The 24,128-nt window shown below is 41.7% G+C and overlaps 1 protein-coding gene across 7 annotated transcripts in view; it reads right to left on the bottom strand.

Annotated features, from left to right (window-relative positions):
• lrp2bp (LRP2 binding protein) overlaps positions 1-22,985 on the bottom strand; it is a 50,949-nt gene extending 27,964 nt beyond the window's left edge. For 6 of the 7 annotated variants that reach the window (XM_068029412.1, XM_068029414.1, XM_068029411.1 and 3 more), the window contains exons 1-7: positions 22,664-22,985; positions 19,744-20,188; positions 10,144-10,259; positions 6,788-6,903; positions 4,720-4,833; positions 841-983; positions 585-690 (exon numbers count right to left, since the gene is read on the bottom strand). In XM_068029412.1, coding sequence (XP_067885513.1) covers positions 585-690; positions 841-983; positions 4,720-4,833; positions 6,788-6,903; positions 10,144-10,259; positions 19,744-19,772 — 624 coding nt within the window. In that variant the 5' untranslated portion in view covers positions 19,773-20,188; positions 22,664-22,985. The remainder of the gene's footprint in view (positions 1-584; positions 691-840; positions 984-4,719; positions 4,834-6,787; positions 6,904-10,143; positions 10,260-19,743; positions 20,189-22,663) is intronic. The other variant, XR_010974848.1, reaches the window with a different exon arrangement.
• Between the last annotated feature and the right edge of the window lie 1,143 nt (positions 22,986-24,128).

Consider the following 24,128-nt stretch of genomic DNA (forward strand, 5'->3'; position numbering starts at 1 on the left):
AATTGGATGGAGCGAGATGGGATGTATGAGCAGTGGGAGGAATGTCCTGGGCACTGCAGGTAATGTATAAGGATGCTAGTGATAGGAAAGAGGCTTTACAGAGTGTGGTAGTGATGGGAGGATGGTGTTGGGAAGGAGAACTAGGAATGGAGCCATGGGATTTAGTGCATTTAAGGTGATTTCACAGTGTGGATATAGTGAGGAAGTTTGTGTGATGCAGTAGTACTGAGGGTCTGGACTATAGGAATATTAGAGGGATGCAAGTATTATGAGACAATGCAACTAGCTTGAGATGGCTCAGTGTCCTGATGAGGTACAACTGCCAGCATCAATGAGATTTCCCATAAAGCACAGGAATCCTTTATAGGGAATCCTGGCCAAACAGAGGGAAAAACCAATACTTTCTATCAATGGGAACCTCCTTTAAGTTTCTAAAGTCCTTTACATTATTAGCTATAGACCCTGCAAGTTTTTTTTCAAGCTGCACTTAACTGTGTAGAAAGAAGCAATGCCTAGTAAATGCATGAATATTAATCAAGAACATACTGTGCATTTAATATAGAGATCCCTAAATCATCCCTTACCTTTTGCAAATCCTGTGACTCAGGTCTACTGTAGAACAATCCCAGAGTAGATTGGGCTTTCACACTCGCGCTTGGGTTCCCATCATCTGCAGCAAGAAGCCATAGTCTGTAAAAAGCAATGTCCATTAACCATAAAAAAGACTTGCATTTATATAGCGCCTTTCGCAACCACTGGACATCTCAAAGCGCTTTACAGCCAATTAAGTACTTTTGAAGAATCAAATTGTCAGATGGTAAGAACAAACATTTTGCTTACCTCTCAGCTTCTGTATCACTCTGTTGGATGCCAAATCCTTCGAAGGAAGCTCTTCCCAAATTGTAATATGCTGCATATTTCAAGTGTTGTGCTCTTGGGTCATCAGAGTTTATGATTCTGTTCATGTATTTCACACCTAAAGCCTGACCAAAAAAAGCACTGTGATTATATGCTGCAAGAATACAGGAAGATTATTGGTTTTGAAAAACAAGCTAAATTTTCCAGACATCATTAAAAGCTTCTGATGAAAAGTCACTGACCTGAAATGTTAACTCTCTCTCCACAGATGCTGCCAGACCTGCTGAGTATTTCCAGCATTCTTTGTTTTTATTTCAGGTTTCCAGCATCTGCAGTATTTTGCTTTTATTTATCATTAAAAGCTTTTTTGGCAGACTCTGAGACTCAGTTCCCATAATCTATTGGTGTCCAAATTGTGACCCAGAGGCTGCATGCCACCCCTGAGACCTGGCATTCCAGCCTTTGAAGTACAGGCAACTAGCTCCAATATTTCTAAATTTCTAGTTTACTGCCTTGTCTTTTGTAAGTGTAGGTGTTTGGGAAGAGCTGTTCTGAGCACTACTGCTCATTAGTGGATAATTCCTAATTCAGAACACCAGGTCCTGTTTGTATCAGTAAATTGAGATAAGTGCAAAGTGATGGCAGCATGAATTAAAACTTTGGGGTCAATATTAATTTCTTGTGGGTTTTTGGTGGGCAGGACGAGCGCCAATGTGAAAGGCACTTGCTGCCCTAAATTTGGTGCCTGGGGCATTTTAACCCCCAAGCCTTAGCTCTATACCACCAATCAGCTGCCTGCACCAGAAACAGGCAGAAAGCAGCAGCTGACCAGTGGGTGAGAGAGGGGGCTGAATGTGAATCGTGCGCTGCGTTCCTCAGCAATGCGCTTTCAACTCAGCGGCCTACTGACATGGAAGGGCTGTCGAGCAGCCTCTGTGATATTTCGCATGGGGGCTCATTTAAATAGTGGGGGTGGAGCGGCCGCTTCCGATGACGTATAGGGGATGGCCGCCGTTTCCCCGGCAGCGGTGTCTGGTGCTACTTCGCAAGCGCCAGCACCATTTGTAAAGGGCTTTAAGCAGCAATTTCATTTTTTAAAGGGAGCAGGAATTTAATTTGTAATAAAAACAGTAAAGTAGACATAAAAGTGCCACTTACACCCCCACAATGATCACACAATAGAGTTAATTCCCTCTCCCCCTCCCCCCAAAAACCATTCTTGACACTTCTGAACTTTTAAACCTCAAACTTTGTATTCTTCACCCTTCAACCCCTTCCCACCATCCCCACAGCCAACGAAAAATGTTTTTTCCGCTCCTCCACCCCTCTCGCCCTGAAAATTTTATTCCTCCCCCTTCCCCACCTGGTTCTTGCCTTGGAACTCGGTAGCTGCGTTCGGAGTCGGTAAAATTAGCATGGGAGATCCGACAGGTAAGTTTATTAGCATCTAATTTAGGTTCATTTGAATATTTAGATGAAGGGCCGCACCGAGGTCCCCCCGCCACCGGTAATATGCGACGGGCCCTTCTTGACATCATGGGTCGAGGTAGGCCACTCCCCACAACATTTTACCAACCCCTGCGCCACGCGCCGCAGTGTCAAGGGGCCGGTAAAATACAGCCCAGGACGTTTGGGCAGCAGTAAGGTTGTTGTCGGTAAGCAAGTAAGTCATGGGAAGGGGGTTATGGCAGGGACCTGCAGGAGGGAAGTGTAGTATAAGGGTTTGAAATGGTTAATCTCTGGGACAATGTAAGTAACACCTCCCACTATGGTGATGTAAGAGCTCACATGAGAGAGGTTTGAGGAAAAGAAGCATCATGGCATCAGAGGAGTGAGTCATACTTGAGTGAAGCTGTACACAGTTCTTTAGTATGTAATAAACCAGTTATTGTTACAACCTACCAAACACTCAGTAATCTCTCCTAGCTAGACGAACCAAACATACAACAGGAAGGGGGTAGATATTTGTGAAAGGGAAGACCATGACTTTCCTTGTAGGGCTCAGAGGAGCACTCCTAGACTTCATTGACCCACAATGGAAAGTTTTATACTTACCTTGGAGAGCCTCTTTTGTCCGCAAGCCAGCTGCAGACCTGCTTGAGGCTGGCAGGAATGTTGCTCAGGTTTCCTTGCTCAGGCCCCAGTTTGGCCCTTTATGACCCCAACTTCCATAAAATCAAGAGGCCACTGCGTACTTTAAACAGGCACCTCGACTGCCTGTAGAATTCTGCTGCTTAAAATAGGCTATAGCACAAAAGATTTCATTTTCGAGCGGCTAAGTAACTTGGTTGTTTTTAATCAGAAACTGGGCATGGAGTTACAATTGACTCCTGTGTATGAAGCTATTGAGACTCTATGGTATGGATCTATGGGGTACACAAAGGCAGAAAAGCTTGTTTGAGGGAACCTCCATTTTGTACTTCTATTAGATTATTTGCCTACATTGAGTGAACATAAATATACCTTCAAAGTTATCAGGGCAATACTCAAGCATTTAACTATACAAGGATCTCAAAATTGTTTAGAAAACTATTTCTGCCGGAGGGATGGGTTATTTTCTGCCTTTCTTATCATCCCTTCCCAAAGCATGCATAATTTCCTAACTGAGCAAGCAACATGGTGCCAGCCCAGACTTCTACATTCTATAACCAACTGTGTGTGAGAGAAATAAAAACAAAAAATGCAGGAAATACTCAGGCAGTCAATGGAGAGACAAAAACAGTTAACGTTTCAGGTCAATGACCATTCATCAAAACTGTTTGCTCTGCTGGGTATTCCCAGCATTTTCTGTTTTTATTTCAGATTTCCAGTACCGTAGTACTTTGGTTTTAGGGTGAGAGAGAAGTCTGGGGTGACTCTTCTGCCCATTTTATTTCCCTCCCTGTGAGGAAGCACCTGGCACCTGCTCTGTGCCTTTTTTAATCGCACAGCTGAGATAGGGAATACATGCTTTGAGGAATTATGACTGTGATGCAACATGTTAATACTGTGTGCATGCCACCAGAAAACAATATGAGGATGAATTTCCATGATCCCAATCACTTTTACAGCAATGGAAAAGGATTTTCACTGGCTGCTGGGTCAGTTTACTTGCAAATCCACTGGATTAGTGATTCATGTAAATCCCTTGTAAAGGTGTGTAATCTGCTGGAGTGGATGCAAATTAGACTGCAGCCTTTAAAAGGATCATGCTGCCTGAACATGGCAGTAGCAGACTGAGAGATAGGTAGGTAAGAAAGAAGCAATGTTTGGCTCACTCACTTGATTTTCAGCTACCTTTACTGCAATCTCATCACTCCTTTTCTCAATACACACAGTCTAATGAGGCAACAGGACATGGTACACAGGCAATTTTACACATTCTGACCTACAAGTCGCCCTTGAGAATAGTGGCATCAAGAGGCATAGACTGTGGCAGAAAACCATCTGGGAATGTCACTCTCAGTGCCTACCCTCCTCCCATCCCCAGGATTGCAGACAAGTGCTGAAAAAAGTTCAACAACCGCAGTAGGGCAGGCAAGGTCATGCACCAGATACTCTCCCTTTTCTTCCTTGTCAGATTTAAGAAATTCTTGAGGCTCTGAGCACCAACATAAGTTTAAAGTTTGAAATAGTTGTGCGTATGCATGCCGGTAAATTGTGCATAAGTGGAGCCTCACTTGATGGGAGTGTGGATCACAGCAGTGACTGTAGAGGTCAGCATGTTCAATTCACAGCACTCATCATGTAGAATTGAGTGCACTGAATGGGGGCCTGATTCCCTGATTCTCCAATTTACCCTATTCTGTTTGTAATATCACTATCACACAAAGATATGGTGTAAAAACATCTTAGATGGTAATGGCGATTTGTTCTACTCACAGGATCCTCTTTAGTGCCTAAGCCATCGTAATACATCACACCAAGCTGATAGAGGGCCTGGAAGTCTGTGTCTTTAATTTTGTTAAATTCTGCCAAAGCTGTTTCATAGCATCCCTAAAGGCACACACAAAAAAAGCCAATACAACAATTAGGATAATCTTCAATTTTGTTTTTGAATGCATTCAGTTTTCTTACTGCTACCAGCCTTCACAGAGATCTGTGAAATAAAACTCTAGGTTTGGGTTTTATTCTTCATATATCTACAGATACATTTTGAATTCACCAGCCAAGGTACTTTCTATGATAGCTGTTATATCACTATAAATATATCAAACAATATATAATATGCAACCTAAATTCAATCATACCAAATTTGCAGAGTATGCAGTTTCTTCTTAGAAATACTCCCATAAACATTAGGGGCAGAAATTTCCCAGTCCCAAGGTGGCGGGAGTGGAGGCAGGCAGGCCAGGAAAGTAGCTGGGAGTCACATCAGGATGGCTCCCCAATGCATTCCCACTACCAGGGAAGTTTCTCAGGATGAACTGGCCAGCGGATTGGCTGTCTGCTACAAGGCAGCGAGCAGCCAATCTGCATATTTAAGGTCCCAATTAGGGGCCATTTAGAGCACTCGCCGGCATTTTGGCAGTGGCGGAGCAGGCCCCATTACATGCAAAGACCACCACCTCAGGGGTTTCCCCTCTAATTGGAGGGTCAACCTCCATGTTCAGGTGCCTGCTCAGACCCCGACCTGACTCAACAGCTCCCACCTCTCCCAGTGGGGCTGCCAAGGCTCTAGAACTGCCAGCCCTCTGATTGGACTGGCAGCATCAGGAACCCGCCCACCATCCTTAATTGGACAATGAACTCAGAGGCGACCAATTAGGAGGCCGTCTCTGGGAAAATAGCTCTCCCCGGTCTCGATGCCGCAAATGCAGGTCCTGACAGTTGGTTCCCGAAGCCCACGGTTACATCCTGCTCTAGGTTTCTGTTAATAAAATGATTCAAGTTTGATTTCCTTATATAACTAACCTCCAGTTCATATGGATAAACAGATGTGATTCCTTGGGTAGTTGTATTGGTGGAGTTCTGAGTCCACTAAGGGGCAGTATACTGTAATGTAATAGCAGCAGCTGACACTATAGGAGAGGCTGAAATCTTATTTTAATTGGGAAATATTTTATGTAGCAGCTAACCAATGATTTTATGTTGGTCTTATCATTCTCTACCTTTCATGGTACTGGTTCGTGAAAACATCATGTAGAAGCTATGCTGTATTGTACAATTTTTTTTAATTTATAGAATTTTAAGTAAACAATGCCACCTAGAACAATAAAATGTTTTATCCAATTATGTTCTGCAATAAAGCATCTGCTACAGATTTTTTCTGCCTAATGTTTGATTGATCTTCTGAGATATAATATGATCCAGTATATAATAGAATTAAAAGACAGAATGGGCTGAATGGCCTCCTTCTCTGCCAAAAATGTGCTATGTTTCTATGTCTCCACATGGCTCCTAATGTTTGGCGAAGGATAATACTGGCAGATGGCTAGCAGCAAACCATTTTTCCTGCTTCCTTGTATAACCTTGCTGGGGTGAGGGAACCAGCAAGAAGAGAATATCAAAGAAAATAAAGACGATGCATACTCAGGCACAAAGAATAAAACACCTCCTTCGTGTAATTTTAATTTACAACAAAGGTGTACTAATGTATTATAAAGTTGGGCAGAGACAATGCCAGAAAATACCAGAAAACATCTGATAATGTGGCTGCAAGTCATGAATGTACTCATACTCAAAACCAAAGTAGAAATTAGAGACTTGCTTAAGAAATTTCTTCTTGAAGGAAAAGTAGCCAGTAATGTCTTTTTCAATAAGTACCCATATTAACATGTTATTCACTCCCGTGATAAAAATTAATGTTGGAGTGTATGATGCAAAATATCAGTTTTGGTACTGTAAGTAGGAAAAAACAAAGGATAATTATTTTTATTGATTTTACCTCCAGAAATCATCGAGAGTCTATTAGCTGCTTTTTTGCTATATTTATGGACTATTACCTCACCTCTTCAAAGTAGAGTTGTCCCAGTAGGAAAATTGCTTGCAAATCTCCTTCTTTGATCCGTTTCCTTAAGAAGGCAGCCGCCTTTTGCACATCAGTGGTATATTTGAAGCTTTTAGCTGAATATAAAACACCAAAATATGCATAGTTTCCAACAGAACTTTTGAAGTTTTGCTTCTAATCTATGCTTTAAGTTAAAGGTAGTGCCAAGCAACTGTTACTGTGCCTGTTATTTCACATGTGGTGAGTTCCCAATTCTCAGTTGTGCATCAGTGGGAAAATGCTGAATTACAAAAAGTTGGATATTTCCCCAATGGGAAATAGGAAGAAAAATGATTATTGAATTGATAGGCAAGTCACTCTGGACTTTTGCTTGTGCTAGACGACCTTAGAAAAGGGCTGCAGTTTGACTACTCAGCTGGGAAATGATTTGCAGTGCAGGAAGATCTGGAGAAAAGGTAAGGTGAGTAAATGTAATCATTTATAAATTAAACCTTGCTTTTTAAAAATGTGATTTTATTTTTTATCCTAATTTTACCACTCTCTCCTGAAGACACTAACTCAAGCTGGGGTGTTGTTTCATGGTTCCACAGAGACCGGCTGCCTGGGGTGGGGGGAGGGGATGGTGCTATTCTTCATGATGGAAACTAGACAGTGACAAGGGAAGTTAACCCTGTGAGACATCGCAGCTGAGCCCAATGCTGTCTTAACCTAACTTCCTCACATGCACATTTTCCTGCAACAGTCACTGAACAGTAGTCAGCAGAGGAAATCTAAGTTGCTTTCTCCCTCTGCAGCAAAACAAATATAACTAAAGACCTTTCTTATCTGCATGACTCAATTTCACAATGGGCAGTACACTTTCCAATGGAGCAATGCAAAATACAGCTTAAAAGAAGTTAAAAACTTATTCCAGTAGGATTTCTATACAACTAGCATTTAATGGGCTCAATTTTACCAGCACTCTGACGTAGGGGGCCCGGAAAATCCTTCCAGGAGAGGCCCGCCATGGGCCTCGATGCCAGGAAGTTTCCACTGCATTTTACCGGTGGCGGCGAAGCCTCGAGGCGGCCTCCCTGCCACTCGGCAGTGGAGCCTTAATCTAAATATGCTAATGATATTAAAATTAATGAATAAACACTTACTCGGTAGCAACGGCCGTCCCACGCCAATATTCCGGCCAGTTGCTGCAAGTCCTGCGCCTTCGGATCTCCGTTCGGAGATCTGAGGCGTGACACTGGTGGGGAGGGGGAAGAGTGAATTTTTCAGGATGGGGTGGGGGGAAAAAAGCAACGCGATTGGTTGCGGGGATGCTGGGAAGGGGTTTAGGATCAAAGGGGATAAAGTTTGGGAGGAGAAAGGTCGTGAGTGAAAACTCACTTTTTCAGGGGGACAGGACAAAAAAAATCAACGTATTATTCACTGGGGGGCTGGGAGGGGATTGGAAGTGCTAATAAAATCTTATTTCACTTTTGAAACAACACTGTCTCTTTAAACATTTAAATGGCACTGAAGGGCTTTAAGCCCTTTAAAAATGGCGCCGGCGCCTGGGCGGTGGCACCAGACGCTGTTGCTGGTGATGGAACAGCTGCCCCCTCTACGTTATCGGGGCGGCCGCTCTACTCACTCCATTTAAATGAGTCCCCGCGTGAAATATCGCGGGGGCTTAGCGACGGCGCATCTGCGCTTGAAGGCGCACTAATAAAACTCAGCCCAATGTCTTTCTCTAAATCTTAACTGAACTTTTGTAAAAACATAGAAGTTTTTTGAAGGCTGATAAAGAATTAAAAAATGACTCATAATTGATATGAAAACATATTTAACATGGTAACACCAATGTTATGAAGCAAATGGATCTATGTCACCTCAGCACTGCTTTACTATGGAGACAGAGGGCATTCAACCTCACAGAACAATGCTTTCTCTAAGGTCATTTATTGCACAAAGTACACCCCACATAAATGCCATAAATTTCATCCCTCCCTGCTACTGGATGAGCTGTGGCCAGAAGGGCATCTTCCTACACATGTTCACATCCAACAGTTCTAGATAGTAGTCTAGGATATAGATCACAAGGACCATGGCAAGTCATACAATCCCAAAGGATCCAGCACAGTACTTGCTGAGCATACCAATTGGAGAAGGAAGGACCCCTACAATAAACAGGCTGCCACACAGTCACTACTACCTGCAGATGCATCACTCTCTGTGATGAAGTGCAGCACGTTGGACATAAAACCAAAAAGAACGAGTGATGTTCAGCCACCACCTGTAACTGGGGAAATACCAAACAGGCTCAAACTGTTTTTTGAGGTCACTCAGCACCAAGTGTCTCCTCCTCAACACAGCAATCCACTACATGAAAAACAACAACCCCGTCCAACACGATGACTAATAGGCAGAACAGTTCCTCAGCCCCATTCCTACCCGACCCTCATCCAATCCAATATCACCAGGCTAGAATGACTCCCAGAAACCCAACCAACCAAGCCTCCTCAACCCTTTTGCTTCATAGAATAAATGAATGTACTTTTCTGAAAATAAAGATTAACAACACTAAGTGTTATAAAGAAAATAATCACCTACCTGGGCATATCTAGAAATATAATTTGAAAATCAGTACACTATTTTATCACAAAAAATATGCAGCATATTACCTATACTTCATAATTTAATAGATCTAAGAAAATATGTGCACCACTCCCTTAAATACAGGCTTTTTTCTGTGAAATTAACTTATTCATTTAGCAACATATGAAACAGGTATAGGCAATTTGCCCCTCGACCCTTGTTCACCATTCAATTAGATCATGCCTGATCTGTACCTTAACTTCATTTTCCTGCTTTGATTTCCTATTTTTAATATCCCCTGACAACAATCTATGTACCTCAATTTTGAAATTTTCAACTGCCCGAACCTCAACAGCTTTTTGAGAGTGAGATCCAGATTTCCACTAAGCTTTATGTGAAGAAGTGCTTCCAGATTTCATCCCTTGTCTAGCTCTAATTTTCAGTTGTGACCCCTTGTTCTGGACTCCCCCATCAGAAGAAATAGTGTAGATAGAAATAAACTATCAAATCCATGGATCATCTTAAACATCTCAAATAGATCGCCCCGTAATATTTTATATGCAACAGAATACAAACCTAGTCTATGCAATCAATTAAATCAGACTCTTATGAGATCAGGAAAGCTATTGATCAGGAAATTACTGAGGTATTTAATTTGTTCAAACTTATTTTTAAGAAAGTTTTCTTTAAACCTGATTATTTTATTTGTTCCTCATTAAACAGTGGATACATTTTCAATAGGAGTCTTCTCAATTTTTAAACATTCTTGTCCTTGTATCACTATTTACCTAAATTCTGGGCGGCATTGCTCTTGATCCCACGCTCTTGCAATGTAGGACACTTGTTGGTTTGCTTCTGAGGCAACAGTTCACATGTTAACCTGCTTCGATTTGTAGACTGCAACCTGCAATTTATTTCATTATTAGCATGCTGAAAACGAACAGGTGAATGGTTAAAAATGGCAATTTATTAAAACTTACAGATAATTTAAGTATTATTTAAAATTTCTATATTTGTCTGCACAACACTAATAAATTTCATTTCAAGATTTAATTTATATTTTTACTTAAAATTTTTTAAACTAAAATTCTTTGTTGACACGCTGACCACACTGAAGTAGAAACTAGATGACACTGCACCCATTTTATGAGTGTAAAACTAGGGCAATGATGGCCAATTATAGGGACCAATGTCTTGTGCCAAATGGATGCCTGAAAGACTTTTGTCCCGATATTGACTTGGGCCATTTTTTAAACATTCCTGTCGATACACTTAAAACAGGCCTTAGGCCCCTTATATATGTTTTTAAAATGTTCCTGTGGAGCAGGAACTCCACAGTCTCCTGAATGCAGCCCCCACAACCATCCTACCACCCCACTACCTCAGGACTTACCTTTGGGCTGCTGCCAGCGAGGCATGCAGATAACCCAAAATTCATCTGGCAGTAGTTCACCTAAATAATATTAATGAGGCCCAATTTCAGGCTGGCCTTGGGCCTTCCTGAGGCATGCCTAGGGTTGGCAACTCTGGTTAAGATATTCATGGAGGTTTAATCAATTTTCTGACCACATGACATCTGACCTTGTGAAGGCTGATCACGTAACATCTACAAATGTTATAGCATTTACTTTAGGAAGGTGGGGTCCACTGTAGCTGAGTATTTATTTCATTGTTTCACATCGACAGCTGTGCTGTTGTGCAACAAAGTCCAAGAATCTGGAGGCCACCCATGAACAGGAGAAGAGGGGAAACCAAGGGCAGGGAAAAGAGCAATCCAAGGGCAGGGAAGTGAGGAAACAGTGGAACCCCAAGCCCCATTTCACGCACCTGCTCATTTCAGAGCTCCCCCATTTCAGCACTCCCCTATTTCAAAGAGCCCCCTCAGCAATTGCCAAAACCCCTCAATTGACTCCCTGATTACCCGGTCTCCCCATTTGCCGAGGCTTCAGAAAACTCCCCGTGAGATGTCACTGCTGATAAACCAGTCCAGCCATATTGCTGACTGTGTTTGCTGCATCTTATCATGCCATCCCTGGATTACTTGCTGAGAGAGCATCTGTAACTCCTCATCTTTGCTGGTTTCATCTCCAATTTAACTCAGTTTTGGTGGTATTACGTTCACTAGGTGATGAATTTTTATACCTAGATCTTCCATCTCGTGTTTTCCGATGGCGACAACCGAGATAGGGTATCTGCCAGCACCATTTCTCTTCCTGGCTTGTATTTCAGAGTGAAATCGTAACTCTGAAGCCTCAAGATTAACCTCTGCAGCCTTGCTGGTGCTTTACATAGATTTTTCTTGTAGATCTGCTCCAGTGGATGATGATCACTCACCACTATGAACTTTCTCCCATAGAGATATATGTGGAACTTCTCACATCCATACATGACTGCCAAAGTTCTCTTTCTAAGTTGGTCTCAGCTGATGTTAGAACTTTGAATGTGAATGCTATCGGCTTTCCCTGGTGTACCAGAGCTGCCCCCCCACTCCTTTTGTAGAAGCATCTACTTGCAGAGTGGAAGGTTTCTTTTTGTCATGGTATGACAGACTTGTCACATTACCTCTTTGAGTTTGTTGAAATTCCTGTTGTGTGACTCTGACCACTGGCACTCTCATCAGCTCCCGCAAGCTTCCTGTGTATTCCGACGTATGCAGTATGAAGAAGCTCATGTATTGGATCAAGCCAAGGAAACTTCTCAACTTTCCCTTATCTCTTGGGGCTTCCATTCCAGAGATAGCCGAGATTCTTTCAGAACTTGGTGTGTACACCATTCCGAAGAACTGGCATTCTGTCACCTTCACATTGCATTTGTCTGTAATTAGCTTGATCCCAGCATTCCTGGTTCTCTCCATGGCTTCATGTAGATGGTAGTCATAGAGAGATACAGCACTGAAACAGGCCCTTCGGCCCAACGCGTTCGCACCGACCATCAACTACCCATTTATACTCATCCTACATTAATCCCATTTTCCCTCTCACATCCCCACCTTCCCTCAATTCTCCTACCACTTACCTACACTAGGGGAAATTTTACAATGGCCAATTTACCTATCAACCCGCATGTCTATGGCATCTTTTTTGTCTACACCATATATATGGACATCATCAGCTATGCCAACTGCTTCTTTACATCCTCAGTATGTTTCATCTACTTTCTGCTGGAACACATCCTGGCTCACTTCAAGGCCAAAAGGTAGATGCAGAAATTTGTACCACCCAAAGGGTGTGTTGAATGTCTTAAACAGCGAAGATTTGTTGTCAAGCTTCACATTCCAGTAGCAATTTCTGGTATCAAACTTGCTGAAAACCTTTGCCCCTGCCAGTGCTGGTGTGATCTCTTCCAGTGTTGGAATAGGGTAGTGATTCCTCTTTATTGCTTGATTAAGGTCTTTAAAATCCAGGCAAATTCTTAGCCGTCCATTTGGCTTCTCTCTCACCATGATGGAATTTACCAGTCTGTAGGCTCTGTGACTCTAGTGATCACCTCTTTTCTTCCATCTCTTTCAAGCTTTCCTTTTATGTACTTTATGTGGGGGTTTCATCACTGGGTCAACAGTGATGTGAAATTCAAAATCTTCAAACCATCCAACCTTCTCATCAAAACACTCACGATACATTTGTACCAGATCTTCTTTGCTTCTGAGTGGAGGGCACTTTTCAATGGGTGTACTATCTTCAATCCTCAGTGTCACCTCTGTCACCTCATGGTTTACTGAGATAATCTGCAGCTCTTTGCAACTGTTCAATCCCAGAATAGTAGGACCATCTGTTATAGTGACGTAGGATATACAGTAAACATTGTTTCCTTTGTGTGTCCCTCTGATTTAGGTTGTTCCTAGCTTTCGAATCTCAGTTCCTCCGTATGCTGTTGGATGACATTTAGTTTCAGAGCACCTTTCCCTGGATAACCATTTTCTTCCACATTTTCAGGAAAGATCTTCCGGTATAGTCTGAGCAGGATGATGTTATTCTGTGCTCTGGTATCAAGCTGCACTTTCAGGTTTATCGTTGTGGGCTTGTTTTCCCCCCTCTTCCTGATCTGAATAGTGTGTGAATTTCTTTTCTCTGGGAACTGTTGCAATCGGACATTTCATGCAGTTGTAGGTTCCTGTGTCTATCGAATTCTCAAACCCATCGTCATCTTCCAGGATATGGGTGTTGTGGTTTCTTTTCCTACTCTTCACCCTGTTGCTCTGTCTCTGGTGACTCATCTACCACCTTCTTGCTTTGTTTTGCACATCTTTTCCAAATGATTAGCCTTTCCGCAAGCTCTGCAGATTGATCCATATGTGGGACATTTCCTTCTGTCCGTGGTCGTCCACAGATCCTGCACGTCTTTCACTCATCTGGCGTGCATTCTTTTGTTGCTGTTTTACTGCATCAACCCTGCTGCCTTTCTCTTGGCTTAACTGAAGGCTAGTTGTTTGGGCAGTCAGTGTCTTCATCTATCTGCTCATGGCTTCATGTACTCTGGCAATGTCTACAGTTTGCAATATTGTGAGCTTGTCTTTGCCAATTAGGACTTTTTGTACTTCAGGGTATGTAGAACCCCAAATTAGCTGATCTATCGCATTTCATCTGTATCTTTAAATTTACATTTACTGGCTGCATTTTTCAATCTTGTTACGAAATTGTCAATAGGCTCATCTAATTCCTGTCTGAGGCCTTGAAATTCATATCGGTAGATCCGATGATTTGAGTTTGGCTGGAGATGGTGCTGAATTTTTCAAAACTTTTGTTTGGGTTTCTGCTGTCCTCTTCACTCAGCTTGCAGCTATTAAACAAATTTAATCCTTTATCTCCTGCCCACAGAAGGATATAGCTGACACTTTCCTCTTCATTAGCGCCTTTTAGAAAACAACTGAATATCAATCTGCACATACTTTTAAACGTCTCAAATGCCTCTATGACATCCTTCCTCATTCATTATGGGCTGTAGCTGGGCATTCATTACTGTGCCAGTGGCCATTTTGGTTTCGCACAATTCACTTCCCAGGACATCACTGCAGGAGTTCCTCAGGGTAGTGTCCTAGGCCCAACCACCTTCAGCTGCTTCATCAATGACCTTCCCTCCATCATATGGTCAGAAGTAGGGATGTTCGCTGATGATTGCACAATGTTCAGCACCATTCACGACTCCTCAGCTACTGAAGCAGTCCATGTCCATATGCAGCAAGACCTGGACAACATTCAGGCTTGGACTGCTAAGTGGCAAGTAACATTCGCACCACACAAGTGCCAGGCAATAACTATCTCAAACAAGAGAGAATTCTACCATCTCCCCTTGATGTTCAATGGCACTACCATTGCTGAATCCCCAACTATCAACATCCTGGGGGTTACCTCTGACCAGAAACTGAACTGGACCAGCTGTCCAGTACTGTACTGTGTAACACAGTACTAAGTACTGTGGCTACAAAAGCAAGTCAAAGACTGGGAATTCTGCGGTGAGTAACTCACCTCCTCACTCCCTCAACCACCGACGCACAGGGACAGCAGTGTGTACCGTCTACAAGATGCACTGAAGCAACTCACCACACCTCCATCGACAGCACCTTCCAACCTCTACCACCGAGAAGGACGAGGGCAGCAGATGCATGGGACCACCACCTGCAAGTTCTCCTCCAAACCACACACCATCCTGTCTTGGAACTATATTGCCATTCCTTCACTATCGCTAGATCAAAATCCTGGAACTCCCTTCCTAACAGCACTGTTGGTGAACCTACACCACATGTACTGCAGTGGTTCACCACCATCTTCTCAAAGGCAATTTGGGATGGGCAACAAACAACCTCCGAAAGAATATAAAAAAACCTCAGTTTTTCCTCTCTTTCTCTCTGACACTAATTTGGGTTGATTTTTTTCAATCTAATTCAGCATCAAATTTGTCTAAAATGTTTTAGGCTTACTCACAGACAGCTGCTGCCACCATATTATGTCTTTGCCATAAGTTAGAAATAATCACACTTTGGACTTAAAAAGGTTGGTGGCTCACTTTGTATTGTTCATTGTCCATGCTGCTTGACCAGTGGAGTGTTAAACATCACATGACTCCAGTGCAGCAGTGAAAGTAGCACATTGGAACACACTTACACATAACAATTAGTTCCTAGCTCTTTACGAATGATATAACAGTATATAACACTTTGCTTCAGCATTCAATCATTTACTTGCCCAAACCGCTCACTCACTCGCTCAAATCTACTCTCTCTCTCCTCCAAATTGCTCATCCACTTGCCCAAACCACTGACTCAAATCATTAACTCATTAAAACTTTGAAAATTTACAGCACAAGAGGAGGCCATTCGACCCATCATGTCACTGCCAGCCGAAAAAGAGCTATCTTGCCTAATCCCATTTTCCAGATCTTGGTCCATAGCCCTGTAGATTACAGCACTTGAAGTACATAATCCAAGTATTTTTAAATATGAGGGGTTCTGCCTTCACCACCCTTTCAGGCAGAGAGTTCCAGACCACCAGCTTCTGGATGAAAAAATTCTCCTCAGGTCCTCTCTAATCCTTCTGCCAATTACTTTAAATCTATGCCCCTCTCTGCTACTTCTATCAAGGCCCCTCATAATTTTATTCACCTCAATTAAATGACCTCTCCGCCTCCTCCGTTCCAAAGAAAGCAACCCGAGCCTATCCAATCTTCCCTTGTAGCTAAAATTTTCCATTCCTGGCAACATCCTTGTAAATTTTCTCTGTACCCTCTGTAGTGCGAATACATCATTCCTCACTCCCCCAAGTCAATCACACACTCCTCCAAATCACTCACTCATTCACTTACCCCAATTACTCACTTGTGTAAAAACGCTGCTCCCTGATACCTTAAAATATAAACAATCATGGAGCAGCGTTTTTTCCAAACAGATTTTCTAACTTTGGTTTGACATATTCCTAGAGATATGATCATGTGACATTTGATCACATAATATTCAATCATAAGACATCACTCATGTGATATGTTAAGAGGCAGGAGGAGTGCACTGTTTATTCTAGTTCCACTTCTCCACGGGCCACAACATATATTTAATACTTTTCCCACTTACCGATACAGTTAATCATAGACTCTATTTCTAACCTAGAATAAAACACACCAAACAGGTTTCTTTAACAAACAACCAAATTATCAGTTTATTCTAAAACAAGTCTTAACCAATCATGAAGCAAAGCATCAATACACAGATTTGAAGTATAACAGTTCTCTTTTTACCTTATCCCCTCACACACACACATACATACATAGGTTAACCATAAAAATTGAAGGGAATTTTGATTTTAGACCTCTGTTGGGATCTCCCTAGAATGGTTCTTTCCAGGCAATGTTGAAGACCAGTTTGGGTAGGCTTTCCAAGAAATGCAGCTACAGAGGATTCAGATAGGCCTTACAGCAGAAATGCGGCAACAGGGGTTTCAGTTCCCACACATTCGATACGCAGGGTTTCTTCAAATATAGGAGTAAAGAGGAGACGGACACACTAAATATGCAGTGTTTCTTTCCAAGAGAGAGAAAGAGATGAGCTGGGTTTTCCTGGTAGGCAAAAACCAACCGTCTTGTTTAACAATTATAAAGGAAACCAAAAACATTCCAGAAGTCAAGCCTCCTGACCACTGTAAATCTTGACCTGTCACATCACTGTAAACATCTTCTCCAAGTCGCAATTTCATAATTTTGTTATTGCGATGGGAAAAAGTGCCAGTTCTGCTTGATATCATCTTTCATTTCAACTGATGCCGGAGGGGAAAATTTGCAGCCATTCTGTTTTGCCCAATGCTTTCAGCTGTGGCCTGCTTCGTTGTTCCTTTTCTGTGGCTTCTAGCCACTTTCGGCAGCTCTGAACATTCCTGTGTTCCTCTTTTAGTAGCTATGCTTCTATACGGCTCTTCAACACTCATTCTCATCTCCACTCTGACACCATGTCATGAGCTCAAAGGACAACAGTCTTTCGTGTACTGTGTCTTTATTGAACTGAACTTGTGATGGCTGCCTGCAATGAGCAACTCACGGCAGAGATCACATGACTATGGCAAGCCAGGAGGCACATTAGTACTGTATTTCATTTCTATTCCAAACAGGCTGTTTAAATCACTTTGCCCAAGCTGCGCATATTCCCTAATTCTACCTCCTGCTCCTTTCATGAGAGATTGGATAAAGATAGATAAGAATGAAGTGGAAAGAGACCCAAGAGACTTGACACAAAACATATCCAACCAATGCAGAGCAGCAATCAAGAAATCCAATTGAATGAGGTACAGAAAGCAGCTTAAAACTTGTAAAAGGTAACTTTAAGATTGATAAAAGGTGATTCTTCTTTATGCAGAGAAACGCATAGAATCTCTGAAAGTACAGGACAAGTCGATAAGGATGTTAAAACAGTACATGAAATCCTAGGCTTTATAAAGAGAGGAACAGAGTACAAAAGCAAGGAATTTATGTTACACTTTTACAAAACACTGGTTAGGCCTCAGCTGGAGTATTGTGCCTAATTCCTTTAGGAAGGACGTTAAGGCCTTGGAGAGGGTGATAAGGAGATTGGCAGGTATGATACCAGGCATGAGGGCCTTGAGTTATGTGGAGAGACTAGAGGAGCTGGGATTGTTCTCCTTAGAACAGAGAGGTTAAGAAGAGATTTCATAGATGTATTCAAAATTGTAAGGGGGTTTAATAACGTAAATAAGGAAAAACTGTTTCCAATGGCAGATGGGTCAGTAACCAGAGGGCACACATTTAAGATAATTGGCAAAAGAACCAGAAGGGAGATGAGAATTTTTAAATTTTATTTATTTAGAGATACAGCACTGAAACAGGCCCTTCGGCCCACTGAGTCTGTGCCGACCAACAACCACCCATTTATACTAATCCTACATTAACCCCATATTCTCTACCACATCCCCACCATTCTCCTACCACCTACCTACACTAGGGGCAATTTACAATGGTCAATTTACCTATCAACCTGCAAGTCTTTGGCTGTGGGAGGAAACCGGAGCACCCAGCGGAAACCCATGCAGACACAGGGAGAACTTGCAAACTCCGCACAGGCAGTACCCAGAACTGAACCCGGGTCGCTGGAGCTGTGTCGCCAACAAGTTGTTCTCAACAAGTTGTTATGATCTGCGATGCTTTCCCTGTATAGAGTGGTGGAAGTAGATTCAATTGTATCTTTCAAAACAGCTGGCACAGGCACAGGCATAATGGGACAAATATCCTTCTGTGCTGTGAATACTATTAATCTAAGTACTTTAGGACATTTCTCAGAGATGTGGTAAAGAGCTATATAAATGCAACTTGTCATGTAACTTCAGGAGGAGGTGGTCATTATTCTAGGAGCAATTATCAGAAGACAAATTTGCTCCAACACGTAGATTTTCAAACTGATGTACCTGGACCCTTGGAGACTAGTGGATTTTGGAAAATGTTCATGGTCAGCAGATTTATGTTGCAGTATTGGCAGACTCATGACATTTTCTATATTTGTTGAGCTAATAGCCAGTGTTCCTGTTTACATACAGAGGCTCCCTGGAGCGTATCAATATTTGCAGATGGTTCCCCATGCAGAATACTTTGAAAAATACTGCTTCAAATAAGAAAATTTATGTTTAGTGTCAAGAATTTCTCCTATATTTATTCCTCTTTTAAATTATATCAGCTCACTGATGATCACTCTTTCCCACAGATAAATAACGAGCCTGCTGTAATCATGGTTAGCCACACTGATGTGGAGGAAGATTCACAAGAGGTTAGAAAAAGGGAGAAATTTTCCATTGAGCATTTTAGAGAGGATAACTTTAGGAACGTGTGTGGCACATTTTCAGTTAATTATTCAGAGTTTACTACAGTCCAAACAACTGTTTATAAGTGCAACAATGAATTAGATTTAATACGTAAACTAAATAATAGTTCAAAAGGATTAAGAAAAAAGTTTAAAACAGCCCACTGGGGAAGTGAAGTGGCTTCTTGTACACAGATTTTGTCCAAAATCCAAAATCTGCCAAAGTATGTCAACATGGTCCAAGAACTTTAATCTAATATTTTTAATTCAAAAGTCAATTAAACTTTCTAATAAATATTAATGGAATGTGTAGGCAAATTATATACTAGGCTAATTAAAAATTTGAAAGAATAATTAAAGAAAACTGCAATCCATTCAGATGAGTACCTTAAAAGGATAGTAATTATGTTATTTATGTTCTCTTCAGAAAGATTAATATTGATTTATTTTTCTGTGCTATGACAACTTCCATTCCATTGTCACCTGTATAATGGTAAGCATTACCTTTGTGTAGATATATGAGAGATTATCATATGCACTAAAAAATATAATGCTGAGGATAAGAGTGGTTTAAGATGGCCACCCAGCTCTGGTATGTCTAACTTACAGAGGATGAATTTTCCTTTTGCCTTCCATACAGTATGGATGTGCTTAACCGGGAAGATTTAGTTTGAGAGATGTGAACAACACCTACTGGTGGATCATTCAACCTGAAAATGAGATCATCAGAAAAGTCGTAAAACCATTAGGTTGCATTCCACACAATGCAAAGGCTATTGGATCATTTAAGCAAGAAAATAAAGATTTACATTCATATAGCAACTCTCGTGACCTCTGGATATCTCAAAGCGCTTTAAAGTCATTTTTGAAGTAAAGGCACAGTTGTTATTTAGGAAACGTGGCAGCCAATTTGATCCAGCAAGGTCCCGCAAACAGCAATGTAAAAATGACCAGATATGTTGTTTGAGTGACATTTGTTGGAAGGTAAATATTGGCCAGGGCACCAGGGATAACTCTTCTTCAAATAGTTCCATGCGATCTTTTACGTCCACCTGAGAAGGCAAATGGGACCTTGGTTTAACATCGTATCTAAAAGACAGAATACCCAAAAGTGCAGCAATCCTGCAGTACTGCACTGGACTTTTCTGTTCATGTCCCTGGAATGGGACAAGCATAATGCCTGTGGGAATGAGGCTTGCAGAAAACAGAGTGCAAGGGACAAGGTGAATTTAACTCTTGAGAAAAATAAAACTAAAAGTGGCATTGTTCAGTTTTAAAAGATGAGGTCTGTTTACTGTTGTCATTATACTGTGCTGTTTTTTGCTTGCTTAAAATGTAAATAAATCCAATTTATATAAGTCAAATTCTGTGTTCAGCTTGAGTGCAGTGTGTTGCTAATGTCATCTTTCACAGTGAATTGGAGAGAAATAAAACGATGAGGCATTAACCTTCCAAAATGATGCAAGTGCTAAAGGATACGCTGTTTCTCTAGAGGCTTCTGGTTCATAAAGACATGAGATCTACTTCTATGTGTGATCACACCATTGCAAAAGGAAACAGATCATTAAAAAAAAATCTTGAAATGACACCACATTGATAACAGCAAGTTGTGCCTGGTAACAAATACATTAATAAATTAATTTGATACTTAGCCAGCAGTCGGCAGTGATAATGAGGATCAGTCAGTGAAACTGACATTTAAAAATGTTGGAATAAGAGCAAAATATTGCAGGTGCTGGAACTCGAAAACGAGAACAGAAAGTGCTGGAAATATCTCAGCAGGTCTGGCAGCATCTGTGCCGAGAGAAACAGAGTTAACGTTTTAGGTCTGTGACCCTTCATCAGAACAAGGAGAAGTTAGAAATGTAACGGTCTTTGAGCAAGTAAAAGGGGGGGGGGGGGGAACGAAGAACAAGAAGGAAGGACTCAATATTGGTTCAATAATTTCAGACCATGAGCCCCATTATTTCTTGTTTATTATTTTTATATAGTTTCTTCTTGTTGATTATTTATTTATAACCATGTGTTAGTCTTAAACTTATTTTTCATGCTTTTGCTTTCATACAGAGCTGTTCATTACTCTGCCATTAGCACTCACTCTGGACTCATGCTTTGTCTTTCACTATAACTATTTAGCACTCCATTTGCATTCTGTTCCATGACATCTGTCATTTAATCTCTCCCCCCTCCGTCCTATCACAGTCCTTCCTTCTTGTTCATCTTTCCCCCCTTCCTCCTTTCACTTGCTTAAAGACTGTTACCTTTCTAACTTTTGCCAGTTCTGATGAAGGGTCACAGACCTGAAAGGTTAACTCTTGTCTCTCTACACAGGTGCTGCCAGACCTGCTGAGTATTTCAAAAATGTTGGCATTTATCAACTAGCAGAGAAACAGGCAATGCCTCATAACTTTACAGTGAATTCTGGAGAGAGGAAAGGAGCCTTTTAAAGATGTCTGGAAATTTTATTTCTGTTTGAAGGGGTCAGACATGACACAGTGCCAGCATTCTTGCATCTGAGTCAGGTAGTGGGTTCAAATCTCGCTCCAGAGACTTGAGCAAATACTCCAGGCTGACACTTCAGCACAGTTCTGAGGGCTGCTGCACTATTGGAGCTGCTCGCTTTATGATGAGTGTTCATCTGAGGCCCTGTGTGCCCTCTCAGGTGACACTATCTTAAGATGAGCAGGCGAGTTCTTGTGTCTTGGCCTCTATTCCTCAACCAACATTACAAAACATATTATCTGGCCATTAGCTGTGGGACCTTGCTGTGAGCAAACTATTATTTCCCTACATTACAACAGTGACTGCACTTCAGAAGGTACTTAATTGGCTGTAAAGTACTTGGGATGTCCTGAGATCATGAAAGGTGCTACATAAATTCTCTTTGAAGTCACCCCACTCACTCCATGGAAGTGATCAAGAGACAAACGAAAAAGACAATTTATTCTATAAATCCTTTACAGATGTTTAAAATATTTTAAATGATTTTTCAATTAAAGCAAGTACAGTGAATGGTTTGACATCCTTAGCACAACAACTAAGTCCAGATTGTGAAAAATTGGAGGATAGGGATACCTATTCTGTGTTATAAAGTTCAATCAATTACAGTGATCACCTGCACTAGTGTCCAAATTTATCAATAAAAATAAAGACTTACATTTGTATGGAACCTTTAACGACCACAGGATGTCCCAAAGTGCTTTACAGCCAATGAAGTACGTTTTTAAAGTGTTGTCTTTGTTGTAGTGTAGTTAACGCAGCAGTCAATTTTTGCACAGCAAACTCTCACGAACAGCAATGTGATAATGACTACAAAAATTGTTTTTGTGATGTTGATTGAGGAATATATATTGGCTAGGGCAAGATAAATGCTGGTTCCAATGTAATTATTTACACACATTATTTATTTCAGATATTTGATATTCAATATTTTTCTCGCATTAATATATAAAATTATTTTGGATAAACTAACATATTTTCCATCCATTAATGTTATTTTCTATACATTAATCTACTGTTTGCCATACATTCATATGTAACTTCACCACATCTTCGTTCTCAGTGCTGAGGCGCGGCAGCAGCAGTGGCACCAGCCCTGACTCCTCCACTTGCTCTGGGCGCCTCGCACTGGCTCCTGCTCGGCTGCGTTTCAGATGTGAGGCCAGTTGCCATGGAGACTGCCATGCGCATCCTGCCGTTGCTAGGTTGCCCGGAAGTCCGCCCCTTTGTTTTGTTCCGGGTGCAACATGATCATGCGGCCCCAAGGTGGTGAGCGGAAAGGAACAGTCCGGGACTCGCAGGGAGCTGAGATTCGTGGCTTTGTTCCACTCCAGCAGGTGTTCAGCTTCGTTTCCGAAAGAGGTCGTTTGATCTCTGACAACCACCCAGAAACACACATCGCCACCACCTCCAAGACGGCTTATGTTAATTTGTTTTGGGTGTTAATGGAGAGCTTGATAAAATGGATTTAAGGATCCTGCGGAAAACATGTGATTGATTAAATAATTAGGCCAATAATCTGATATGAACATGCTCCTGGGAAAGAAGGTGGAGGAAGAATTAACTTGGCCTCTATCACACGAATACACCTGCTACTGGTTTGTGACTTAAATCTGATGAATGCAGAGCTCTACAGAAAAACCCAGCGAGCGGGATTTTAAGAAACAGCTATGCAGGAGATTTTAGGGAAAAGAAACTGCTTCTAAAGTTCGACACTCCCCCCTGCTCTCATGCCAACATTTCTGTCTTTGGTCTGCTCCAGTGAACATCTACGCAAGCTCGCAGAGCAGCACCTGAGCTTTCAATTAAGCACTCTACAGCCTTGCAGACTGGACTAACTTCAATAACTTCAGAGCATAACTGGCTTTTTAAAAATATTTGAACCATGTGCCTCTTTTTCATGTAGTCAGAGCTGCTCATTATTCTGCTATTAACATTCTCTGGACTAATGCTTTGTCTTTCACCACAAGCATCAACACACTCTTTGCCTTTGTCCCAGGACAGCTTTGTTATTGAATCTCTCCTGCCCTCTGCCCCATCAAACACCTTCCCCTTGTTCTCTCCCCCCACCCCCTCCCCTGCTCTTGCTTAAAACCTAATTCTTTTCTAACCTTTGCCAGTTCTGATGAAAGAACACAGACCTGAAATGTTAACTCTGTTTCTCCCTCCACAGATGCTGCCAGACCTGCTGTGTATTTCTAGCACTTTTTTAAATTTAATTTTTTATTTTAGAGATACAGCACTGAAACAAGCCCTTCAGCTCACCGAGTCTGTGCCTATCATCAACCACCCATTTATACTAGACCTACATTAATCCCATGTTCCTACCTTCCCTTAATTCCCCTACCACCTACCTATACTAGGGCCAATTTACCTATCAACCTGCAAGTCTTTCGCTGTGGGAGGAAACTGGAGCACCCGGCGAAAACCCACGCGGTCACAGGGAGAACTTGCAAACTCCGCACAGGCAGTACCCAGAATCGAACCTGGGTT

The sequence above is a fragment of the Heterodontus francisci genome, chromosome 4, assembly GCF_036365525.1.
Source record: "Heterodontus francisci isolate sHetFra1 chromosome 4, sHetFra1.hap1, whole genome shotgun sequence".
Classification (NCBI taxonomy): domain Eukaryota; kingdom Metazoa; phylum Chordata; class Chondrichthyes; order Heterodontiformes; family Heterodontidae; genus Heterodontus; species Heterodontus francisci.